The 12395-nt window shown below is 44.2% G+C and overlaps 1 protein-coding gene across 9 annotated transcripts in view; it reads left to right on the top strand.

Moving 5' to 3' along the window:
- Positions 1-12395, top strand: part of UBAP2 (ubiquitin associated protein 2) — a 136967-nt gene that overhangs the window by 38744 nt on the left and 85828 nt on the right. For all 9 annotated transcript variants that reach the window (XR_006174510.2, XR_010588747.1, XR_010588748.1 and 6 more), the window contains exons 3-4: positions 4079-4156; positions 6691-6801. Coding sequence is in view for 5 of the 9 variants with exons in the window: in XM_008166367.4 (XP_008164589.2) it covers positions 4079-4156; positions 6691-6801 (189 nt within the window). In the remaining 4 variants the exon portion in view is untranslated. The remainder of the gene's footprint in view (positions 1-4078; positions 4157-6690; positions 6802-12395) is intronic.

Consider the following 12395-nt stretch of genomic DNA (forward strand, 5'->3'; position numbering starts at 1 on the left):
TCAGCCTTTCTGCATGAGAACCAGCCACCTGGGGCTGACAGCTAGAGCTCTTTCCCCCATCCCATCCCAAAAAATGTAAGCTCGCACCTCCCTTGACACATTCCCTCGCCTCTCTGGGGAGGCCCACCCCATAGTTTAAGAACCGCTGCCCTAGGTTTAGTAAAGACTGAGAGTGGGGGAGGGAAGAAAGCATTGCATCAGTTCGGCGAGCATGTCCAGTTGCTTGTATTTTAATCCTGTATTGGGTTAGTGAGCAAACTGCTTGCTGGCTTCAAGTCTGGGATCTATATTCCTACATCCACGCTAGTCTTGCATTCTTCAGGAGTGCTCCAGATCAGCAAGGAACCGCAGGCTGTCTGCTAGTCTTCTGCCAGGATCTTATCCCATGGACTCTTCACATCTTTTCAGACTTCAGCTCTCTGTACTGTCCAGAGGCTAGAATCTTGATGCTAGAGCAGTGGTTCTCAACCCGCAGGCCGCTTGCAGCCCAATGAGCATACAGCTATGGCCCGTGACCTCCTCAGGGCCATACAGGTAGAATATATATTGTGTGGCTCCGGCCCAGAACACACAGAGAGCTGCGTATGCAGCCCACAATGGTGAATAGGTTGAAAACCACTGTGCTAGAGGATCTGTAGTTAGTGCTGGAGCTTGGGTGGACGAGCAAAGCTTCTCTCAGTGGCCAATAAGGACCACACTCAAAAAGGCATCGGCAGCAGGATCCAGAAAGCTTCCGAAGACCTGTCAGGTGGAGTATACTCACAGGAAGTGGTACAATGAAGATTAAAAAAAGATTTGCATTTTGAGGGCATTGAGGTTGACACTGTTGACTATGAAGGACTTGGGCCGTCTTTCCATTGTTTCAGCAACCCTGCGGCGATGGTCTAGGCCAGTCCATCGGGGCGGGGAGGGAAAGAGAAGCTGGGCACTAATAGCCAGATTTTCAAAACAGATTGGGAGCTGCTGGATGCCAAACACTTCTGAAAATCTGGCATTCATTCAGGAGTTACCCGACTGTTCTGCTGGGCTGACAAGAGCCTGTCTGTCTGTCTTAGGTCTCCATATCCTAAAATGCAACAGGCTACTGGTGCTCACCTGGGGAATGGTGCCTCTTCTTGGCTCTTGGATTGACTTGTGCTATGGAGAGGCTGACTTTCTACGGCATATAGTAGTCTCTTGTACCATGTAACCCCAAGTTCCCCACTCTGATTTGCATTCGTAAGTCTTGAACGTGGTGTCTCGCTCAACTGCACAGACCCAGAAAGTGGTTTTCGTGGGGAGAAGCTTTATTTTTATAACCTGACAGCTTGGATACAGTAAATCTTCTGAGTTTTCCCATGTGGTGTCTAAATTCTTCTCTCCTCCCTTTTCATAAGATCATTGGTCAATTGAAGAATTGCTTATTTTAAGTACTGCTGACTGTCCTGTTCTCTCTCTGCTGTCTTCAGATACCACATTGGCACTTTTGCATGGAAGAACCAACAGAAATGTGCTGTATTTTACTTTGTGGTCACTGTTTATTCATTTCTCTGAATTGAGAGGATGCTGCTAACCTCGGAAGTCACCTTAAAACCCCACAGTGTAATGCTGATCTTAATTTGAATTGTATAAGAAATGACATTACACATTTTTTCCTTCCTCTGAATGGTATCGCTGTTACACTGGGTTTGTAACATTTGTTACTTGATTTTGTGGGTTTTTTGCTTTCTGATTTTTTTGTGTTGGTAGTAAGACAGATAATTAAAAATCCCTATGAGTGTGTTTTGTGATTGTTCCTGCGAAGATCAAGGTTTTTCAGACAGGTAGAACTTAGCTGTCTTGTTTATTCGTCATAAGAACTAAAAATGACGGCGCAACCTTTTGTGGGCTAATACGGTGCTAGTTATAAAGTTGACACTTATTCAATAAGGGCAAACCAGACTGCAGATATTGAAAGCAACACTTCCCATGACTAATGCTGGTTTGATAACAGTGTCTGTGTTTTTTTGGACTCCTAATTCAAAATGGGTGCAGCTCCACTGATGATAGCTGTAGTACAGACAGGGTTCAGGAGATTTTACCACTGTCTTCTAACTCTGGGTAATAGGACAATGGTTAAATTCCTGAACTCTGTGTACATACAAATACTATTGATACTGACACTAGTGGTGTTGCACCCCTTGAGATTTGCAAGTCAAAAAATCCTAGTGTAGACAAGGCCTTTATTTCCAGTTTTTCTTTGTGGAGGTGTCACATCTTGTATTACAGTCAAGTTCCAAAAGATTTTGCTTTTTATCTAACAATGGTTGGTTTTCTTTAAAAGTATTGAGCAGGGATAAAATAACTGGTTTCTTGTTTCTGGTCAAATAGTTGTCTCTGTTCAGGAATGCTACTGTTTGTTGTGATTACTGTCTAAATTCTTCACTGAGATAAATTAGTGGGTAGGTTATCAGAAATGGGGAAACAGGTGCCTTAGTATGACAGGAGTATTGTGCCACTAGATAAGTAAAAACCACTTGCTCGGGCTTATCGGGACTTTGTTCCTAAAATTATTAGTGGACCTTGCTCCTTTACAATAAATGGGCCTAAATGCTTACTGGTGTGTGCTTACATGCATTTGGTGCTAGTCTGATTTGATAAGCTTAGTTTTAATTGAGGCAAAATGGTCTGTTGGATTGAACATAGAGCTGGGGGCTAAGAGCTCCTGAATACTCTCTGTTCCGTCACCAACTTACTCTGTGAGGATCATGTACGTACGACACCTTGAAAATGTAAAGGATTAAGTCCTGTTATAAGTACAAACTGATTGTCCTGCAGCCTGGAATCTGACTTTTCATCGCTGCATATGCCACTTTCCTCCAGGAACTGGGACAGCTGCAGTGACTCCTTACTAAGTCAGCAGCTGAGTGATGTTTGTTGAAAACCATTTTTAAACTCTTCCACTCAGTGTTTAGACTTGTTGCAGGAGGGATAGCCGTCTGCCTCCTTTAAATTGTGTGTTTGTGGTAAATGCCTAACAGCACAGGCATTCTTCTTGAAAGAGGTGTTGGCTACCTTGACTCGCAGCCAAGGAATAGAATTTTACTGTGCAGTCTTTCTGAGGTGGCCTCGTAGTAATGAGATTCACCTTTGACAGTGGGTTTTCACCTGTGTTCTTCCATGGATAGATATGATCCCCTTTTTCACTAAGAACTCTTTCTAAGTGTATCAGCATCAACTTGGGACTTGAGTCATCTCCCCAGCATTCAGTTTAGTATCCAGCAGGTAGAAAAGGTTTCCTGTTTTGGGAGGGAATGGAATGAGGCCTATGAGAAGAAGGTGGCCCAAAGCCCCCTTCATTTTTCCTTTACAGGTTTATCCCACAGACGCTATAGATCCCTGAAAGCCACATGATGGATCAAAATGTAGCATTTTATGATGTGGCCACTAATGTCCATGGGCGGCGGCTGCTTCACCAGAAAGATGAGGGCAGCTGCAGTCTGCTCCATGTTATGCCAGTCGAGTCTGGCTCTCGGGGTTCCCGACAAATGGCCAGTGTGGTCTGTTGTCCAAACCTATAACCAAAGTAGCAACCTTTCCAACAACAAAAACAACCATTAACAAAATTATTCAGTGACAGATTGAGAGACAAAGGAAACAAGCTTAGCGTGTACAGGGAAAACAAGTGAGACTGTTCACAAGTGAAAATGTGAGACCTAATACTATAGCTTTGGTTACACACTGACAAAGCTGTAGTGTATATGGAAGCTGTCCCTACAACAAGGTGAAAGCCCCTGGACTCTGTAGGACTTTTATTCTGTTACAGGGGCATGGTCAGGACTTATCTAGATTCCCTGGCTATGTCACGATTGTGGTGTGGATGAATTTATCCTTGACATACCCTCTCCCCTACCTTAAAGCTGGTTTAGATGACGCCTTTTTAGTTCCTTCCTCATGTAACTTCTGAGCCTGTTCCCTGTATTCCTCTTCAAAATTTTTGGAAGATAAAATTGGTGTGTGTTGGCAGTGGGAGGGATATTACATGAGTACAGTCAAAAGTTTTTGTTTTATATTTTAATTAAATTTGTTGGAACCCTTACTGGATATTTGCACTTTTCAGGCAACAGCAGAACAGATTCGCCTCGCTCAGATGATCTATGATAAGAATGATGCAGATTTTGAAGATAAAGTGAAACAAGTACGTTTCCCATGTTACTACTGGTGCCTTGATTTTTATATGTAGCTTTAGTCTGGTGCTTAATGATTTTGTTTGCTCAAGTTTCAGAGGACAGAGTGATCTCTCTGTAGCTTTCACACTGCATCCTTATCCTTCAACCTACCCCCTTGATTGAGCCCATTGGTGGCAGTGGGGAGCCCATGGTCTCTTAGCATGCCCTGAAGGTTAATGAATCCAGGTTGTGGTGGGAAGCAAGTTCCAGAATACAGGACTTCTCACAGAGAATGCCCTGCTAGTAGCCGCCTCCCATTTTTAAATCAACCTAAACACCTCCGCTGATTGCAGTTGTGGTTGTATCGCATGGGTGGGCAGATATGCCTACCTGGGAGACTATCTCATACCATGTAGGGCTTTGTTGGTCCAAATCAACAGCCAGAACTCAACCCAGAGGACAATAAGCAGTCACTCCAAATTTTGGAATGCTGATGTTATGCTCTGTCTGCTAAACCCTGTGTAATCAGATAGGAGCTAATGCAGAAGGCACCTAGATGATCCCAAGTTAAAGTACCATGTAGACCATATTGCTCACATCTAATCTCAGGGTGACTGTAACAAGGTGAGCTTTTGGATGAAACTGTCACATCGCACAGATGAAAGCGAAATGACGTTTGTCCCAGGCAGGAGCAGCCCAAGATATTTCAAGATCCTCAGACTGAAAAACTCAGGAACAAGTGCCAGCCTCAGTCAGAGGTGCCAACATCGTTGTCGTCAATTTTCCCGATTGCTTTTTCGGATCTACCAGTGTTCCATTGGGCTTGTCTGGGTTGAACCTTATCCACCTAGTCCTCGTCCATGCCCTAATCTCCTATAGATACAGCATCTCTCCAGTGTGAGCTGCTATTGCTTAATAATCTTTAGAATAAAGAGTGTATTTAGCGCTTATGCATACATCAATGGGGGAAGTATTTATCACCTGTGTAAACTGCATTTGCTAACATCTTGGCAGCTTTTCAGGAAAAGTGGAAGTTTAAACGTAGCTGAAAGGTGAACTGAATCTTTTTAAAAATAAATAAATAAATAAACGGAGTTCCCAGATCATTAAGAGCATGTGTAGGCTTAAAATTGCAAATAAATTCATTGTAAAATCAACCTGCTTCTCATCAGTCCCTCTTCCACTTGCATGCCGGGATCTGGGTACAGGCTTTTAGGGTTCTAATTATCCTGCTGTAGTGGGTAATAACTAGCAACTTAGGCAGTGTAAAGAGTTCAGTTCCTTGCGTTGCCTTGGGTTATGATTATCACTTGCTGCCAAGCGCTACTATTGGGGTTACTGTTGAAAAACAGTCAGCAGCTTCAGCTGAGGCAGAATCTAGCAGTCCACCCACTTAGAGGTTCAGCTTAGGGTGACTGCATGGCAGCTGTTCCTCTCCTTCCAGTGGCATTTTCTTGGGTTTCATTTGTAAAGCCTGGTCTGGGGCATTGTCTTTATCCCTTACTGTTTCCTGATGTCTACATTATACAATTGTCTGGTATGTGCTCCGTTGCTGTGGCAATGGGTGCACACCAGGAGCCAAATCGTGTACTCCCTGCTCAAACCAGAGGGCCCTACTTGTAGCATAACCTGTGTGCATCTGTTGGGTGTGGAAATAAATAAATAGGATTCCAAGACTCTGCGTAGGAGGTAGTGACCTGCGTGGACCAGAATGTGGCAGAGGCTTCCAACATGCATGGTCTTTTGGGGTTGGGGATCTGCCACTACAGAGATAATATCTAGTCAGTCATCCCTCCGCCCCCTGAAAGTGCACTGCAGACACTGCTGTGGCCTTGATGCTCTGTGGCCTATTGTGGGGAAGGTTTCCTCAGGCTCTTGCAGCTATACAGCTATCTGACCCTGAGTCAGTGGTCCCCAAACTTTTTATGTCGCGCTCCCCCCCCTTACCTGTAATGTAAACTGTGTGCGCCCCCCCGGGAGCAGAGGCTGGGGCTGCAAGCCAGGAGTGGGGCCAAGCTGTGGTTGGGGGCCAGGGCCTGAAACCGAGGCTTCGACTAGGGACTGGGAGCGGGGGCTGCAGTTGGGAGCCAAGGCCGTGGCCTGGGCTGGGGCCGGAGCCAAAGCGGAGCTGGGGGGCAGAGTGGGGCTGGATGGTGTGCCTTCCCTGCCCCCCATAGGGGCTGGCTTGGCCCCCTCACACTCTCCAAACATTCCTCTAGGCTCCCCTAGGGGGGCACACCCACAGTTTGGGGACCACTGCCCTAAGTTATAAATATAAATAAAAATCACACACAGAAACCTGAGCTCAGATCTTGGCAAAGGTAAGGCTTTTTAGATCACTCTGAAAATATATTTATTTGTCCTGTTTGTCCGCAAATGTGGTGTTAATGACACTGGGATCTCAAGCAGTTCTTTAAAATATATATATGATAAACACTGCATTTCAATTAGTCTTTGGTACAGCAGTGATGTTCTTGCGAGTAGTAGCACTAATTCTTGCCTTATTCCTTTTAATAATGGTTTGGTATCTAATGTGTCTGCAACTTTTTTTTTTTTTTACCAGCTTATGGAAGTGACGGGGAAGAACCAGGATGAATGCATAGTGGCGCTACATGATTGTAATGGGGATGTGAATAGAGCAATCAACATACTGCTGGAAGGAAGCTCAGACACAGTAAGGATCCACTTGTGAACAAAACAGCATATTTTTGTTATGGTCCCTTTTTTCTTTTTTCAAGGAGTGGATTGTGGGGGAACAATCAAGTACTTGACCTCAGGAACCTCCAATCTCTCTATCTCCTTCCAGCTCTCCCTAAAAAAGAAATGAAGACTGGGGAGACTTCTCACTCACATATTGGTATAATAAAATCTGGACTGTCCTTGGAGTGAAAAAAATCTTTCATGCCAAGTATGTACACAAAAGAAGCGCAAAAGGGAGCATAGATATTGAGAAATTTGGTCACCCTTTTTAGCATGCTCAGAGGAGGAGGGCTTCCCAGCCAGTAAGCCAGAATCTTTAGCCAGGTTCTTTGAATACTAACCTGACCCTGACGTATGATGTAGTGTGCTAATGTTTTATTGTGACTTTGCCTTAACAAAAAGTTTAAAAAAACAAAACTCAGGCATGCACAACAAAACACCCAAACCCCAAACTAAGCTTTGAAAACATTGTTGCTGTCATGTCCCTTTACTGCTGGGTCCCTCTGTGATAGACACTAAAACTTCATATAAATAAAACCACTTAATGGCAAATGCAGTGTTATGTGCTGCCATGTCTGTAATAAGTCTGGTGTCTCAGGCAGTTGGAGATGGTCCAGAGTAAACAGCCTTGTGTGTTTGCCATGAATAGCCAATTTTCACTGCTGTAACAGGAGAAGGAGCCACTTGTAGATATACTGTATCGCTCCATAGGTGCGCACTGCACTTAGCAAGTGTAAAATTAAGATGAGGTCTGTGCCCTGAGGAGTTACAGTTCAAACTCTAATAATGGAACAGTAGGATATGGCAAATAGCTACTTGTTTCACTAATAACCTCATTAATGAGAATCCCTTTAAGAGGAGGGCAGAGGAATATCTCCAAATATGTGTTTAATAATACATGGAGTAACACAAATTTCTTGTCCCAAGAAGCAGTTTACAAGAGTCTTAATGTGAGTGAAGTTGTTCCTGCAAAGCCTTTTAAATTTATAAGATGGGATTCAGTCTGCTTCCTCATCTCATCCTAACTGGGAAGGGAACCCTGGACTTCATTTCCTTTTTAAACCCTCTTCCTTTATCTCTCCTGTAACGAGTCAGTGCAAAGATATGTCCTGCTTAGATGTTGCTATAAGCCAGTTATTCCTGTTTCAGCTTCTAAAGCGTAGGGGTCACAAACTGGGATCTGTTTCTAGTTGAGAGGACAGGAAATGCTTAAGTAAGCAGGTAACAATCACAAACAAACCTTACTCTGCCCAGCCTATGTCTAAATGTTGGGGGTCTTCTGAAGTGGACTATTGCCAAGGCTGCGAGTCTTTCATGGAGGTCATGTGACTTTCCGGGACCTCTGTGCCTTCCGCAGCTGCAATTCCTGGTGCGGCTGACCCCAGGGCCGTCCGAGCAGCTGGGGTAGGCCCTGGGGCCAGTGGCACCAGCCGCTGCTTGGGCGGCCCCAGGCAGTTGGTCCCCCAGAGCAGCACCGTCCTCTCGAGCACACCCCCAGCACCTAAGATTTAGTTAGGGGTATTTTTAGTAAAAGTCATGGACAGGTCACTGGCCATGACTTTTTGTTTATTGCCCGTGACCTGTCCATGACTTTTACTAAAAATACCCATGACTAAATCGTAGCCTTAACTATTGCTTGCTGCACAATAGGTGGTTAAATCAAGACTAGCAGAAAGCAACATACCTTGAATGAGTGTCTTGGGTATCGCTCAGGGACCAAATACATACACTTCTACTCCGATATAACGCGAATTTGGATATAACGTGGTAAAGCAGCGCTCCGGGGGGGGTGGGGCTGCGCACTCTGGCGGATCAAAACAAGTTTGATATAACGCAGTTTCACCTATAACGCGGTAAGATTTTTTGGCTCCCGAGGACAGTGTTATATCAAGGTAGAGGTGTACTTGGAACAAAAAAAAAAATTACATTTTAATGACAGCAAGTATTGATTTCAATCTGACTTTAAAAGTTTGAGTGTTCATGGTCTTCACGTTGAAAATACGTGCTTCTTTGGCTGGGCACATGACTTATGAGGAGAGGCTGAGGGAACTGGGGTTCTTTAGTCTGCAGAAGAGAAGAATGAGGGGGGATTTGATAGCAGCCTTCAACTACCTGAAGGGGGGTTCCAAAGAGGATGGAGTTCGGCTGTTCTCAGTGGTGGCAGATGACAGAACAAGGAGCAATGGTCTCAAATTGCCATGGGGGAGGTCTAGGTTGGATATTAGGAAACACTATTTCACTAGGAGGGTGGTGAAGCACTGGAATGGGTTACCTAGGGAGGTGGTGGAATCTCCATCCTTAAAGTCTTTTAAGGCCCGGCTTGACAAACCCCTGGCTGGGATGATTTAGTTGGTGTTGGTCCTGCTTTGAGCCGGGGGTTGGACTAGATGACCTCCTGAGGTCTCTATGAATGTTTTCTTTGTTTAGCAAATTAGATAGTTAGCTCAAGAAAGAGAAGTTTTCTGTAAACCAGAAGCCAGGTAGCCAGCACTCTTAATAGTTTAGCATAGCACTTCCACCCTTTGGAGAGTCACTCCAAATCTGTCGCTCACCATAGAGAAGTGCGAAAGGCTTGGATGGTTGTACATCAGTGTAGTACTGAGCCTGCCTGCTGGGAACCAATACTGATGTCATAAATAGCAGCGTTTTTCAAGTTTCTCAGTATACACTTGTTTATTACATGAAATGAAAGGATTTAAAGCTGCTCTTAAAATTTGCTGCTGTGCATATTCACCACCTTTCTCAATTATTTTTGAGGCAATTTCCTGATAGTTCACCGAGGATACATCTTGAGAACTGGGTACTGTCTACCCAGCCTTCCCTCTACAAGAGTATGCTTCCACACTGCCAGCCTTGGCAGCCACAGAATTACAGTAGCACCATGCTTTGCCACAGAAGGACTTTAAAGCCAGCAGCTGTAGTTAAATGAGAGAGGAGAAAATTGGCCCTGGGGTCAGCCGCACCAGGAATTGCAGCTGCGGAAGGCACAGAGGTCCCGGAAAGTCACATGACCTCCATGAAAGACTCGCAGACTGTGTTACTCTTTGTTACCATGAAGGCATTTGCTTTAGTATCCTTGTTAAAGTTCAGCGGGAGAAGTTTTTCTGTCTACCTAATTGCAGGAGGAATTTTTTGGTTGGGCAGAGTCATCTTTGTCCTTATCTGTTGTGTAGTAGTGTTGCTACAAACTGCCTCACAGGTGGCTCCATTCCAGCGGTAGGTGAAATGAGAAAGCTTCAGCATGCATCAATAATATCAGTGCATTGGAGGTCTTTGCTTGAAAGACACTATAGGATGTCAAACGTTGTCATGAGATTCTAGTTCATACATGCTACACTTAAAGGGCTGACGTAACTTGTAAGCAATCTATGTAATGCGGCCAAGATGTCCGCAAAGCAAGAAAATATGGTTAAAAGTTCTATTTGTAGAGCATCCAAAAGACTGCCGATGAGCTTCTTTGAACTGAGGCCTCCATGCCATCTGGCTGTCTGATAATTGCTTTATGAAGATCCCCGTCTCCAGTAGTTCTTACGGTCTCTTCTGGGTGTACAGAATCTACGGAGGGATTAGGCAATGTTCCTTTGTCTGACTATTTTTTCAGCTGGGGATATTACTGAAATGGTCAGCCTCTGTCTTCGTGCCTGACTAAATCCTCTTTTGCTGGCTAAATCCTCTAAAGCTAGAGTGCCAAGCTGGCCCTTCAAACAATCCATCCTGCCACTTAAGCTAAGACCAATAACTTCACCAAAGACAGGCCTCTTTTGTTACATTGCTGCCCAAGATCAGATCTGCAGCTGGCGCTTGGACTGCTTCAGACAAGGTCAGCTGAAAACTTTGTTCTTTAACAGACTGTTATTGGCGGTGAGTTACCTTGATGCTGGCTTTCCTCTCCTCTAAGATGTTCCCTGTTAGGAGATACCAGCATTAGCCTTAGAAGACATCCCTAGGGAAACCCAGACTCCTCTCGGCATTTCCTTCTAGAGGAATTATTCTTTCTGTGCATAAGTAGCTTTAAATGGTTTAATGAAACCTTCCACTTCAGCTATTACTTTAGGGGAAGTTCTTATAAGCGGAGAAGGAAGGACTTGATTGCTCCATAACTCTACACCTGTTACTTAACACACTCATTAACACCTGAACAGTTTCAGCAGGAATTCTAGTCTTCCCACCAATTCAGGTTAGTTCTCACTAAGGAGGAACTGTGATCCTCTGCTTCTCAAGTAGGCTCTGCAGTAGCCTCTGTTTCCAGCAAAACATCTCTTCTCATATTGGGGGACACCGATTCCACCGACTTGTTAGGAAATAGAATAGATAGAGGCCTTTAAAAATTCCTGTCTATTTGCCACTACCCAACTTTTGTTAGTCTTTGCATACAGCTAATGCCTGAGCAAACTTAACGACAGCACCTTTTGAGACCCACCCCTTTTAGGGTGACTTGTAAGTTGTCTGCCCTGTAGGATTTCCTTTCCTTTCAGAGATGTCTCAAACTTTCTCAGGATTTCAGCATGTAAATAGGCTTCATCCACCATAGCGCTTGGAACCTAATGGTAATCCTCCTGTATTGGAGGAGAATCAAGCTTTCCACCACATATAAACTAATATCCTTTGCATGTTCTGTCACCTGTTTGATGAGCAACTCATAGTCCATGTCTTCTGTCAGCTTAGGAGAAGCCCAAACCTATGATACTTCAGCCTCTCGCACCTGAGAAGAAATTGAAATAGGATTGTGACTATCACTCTTCCCCCCTTCTCCTCCCCCCACCCCCAATATCAGCTAGCCACGAAAGGGAGCCACCAGAGTAACTTCTTGTAGTGCTAACTCTTTCCAATGGAGAAGTTGAAGCACAGACTATTCTTGATTTTTTTTTTTTTACTTTTAAAGCATTACAGTATTCAGTTTGTTTTGCTACCTTGATAACATTAGGGACTTTTGCATTGTCTAGCCAGCATTGGTTAGCTTGTCACAGCTTATCCTCAGGAGAGGGGACTTTGATTTGAGCTGAATGGAAACTTTGCCTCAGTAGTTCAGGAGAGTCTGGGCAGGACCTAGAGTTAATGGCAGCCATACTTTGTCTTCATTTGGATTGGTACCATGGCTTCTCTTGAGGTCACAGCTTCATCCAGCATTCCAGATGGGGGCTGGAGGTATAAATTGCCCCCTGTTTGTATGTTGTCTGTCTAGACTGTAAGCTCTTTGAGGCAGGGACTTCATTTTCATAACTGTATATCAAGTGCTTAGCACACAGACACTGTACAAATCAATTGTAATTTTTCTCCCCTGCTTTGTAACTATGGCTCAATAGCCTAATTATACAATTACATAATATATTATCAACTGCCATATTATTCTGAGAAATTTCTTTTTAGCTATTTCATTTTAAACTCCTACAAATGTTTTGTGATTCCTAAGGGTCTGACATGAATCCTGAATTGAACTGTGGATTTAAGAGGAGAGCAGAGGTCTGACGTTCAAGCCTTGATTCTTTCTCTTGCTTGGGCCTTGCAGCAGTTTCTGAACACAGCAATGCTACACGCGATGTGCTGCAGTCCTTGGGCATAGTGGGCTGA

Source organism: Chrysemys picta, chromosome 6 (genome assembly GCF_011386835.1).
Source record: "Chrysemys picta bellii isolate R12L10 chromosome 6, ASM1138683v2, whole genome shotgun sequence".
NCBI lineage: Eukaryota > Metazoa > Chordata > Testudines > Emydidae > Chrysemys > Chrysemys picta.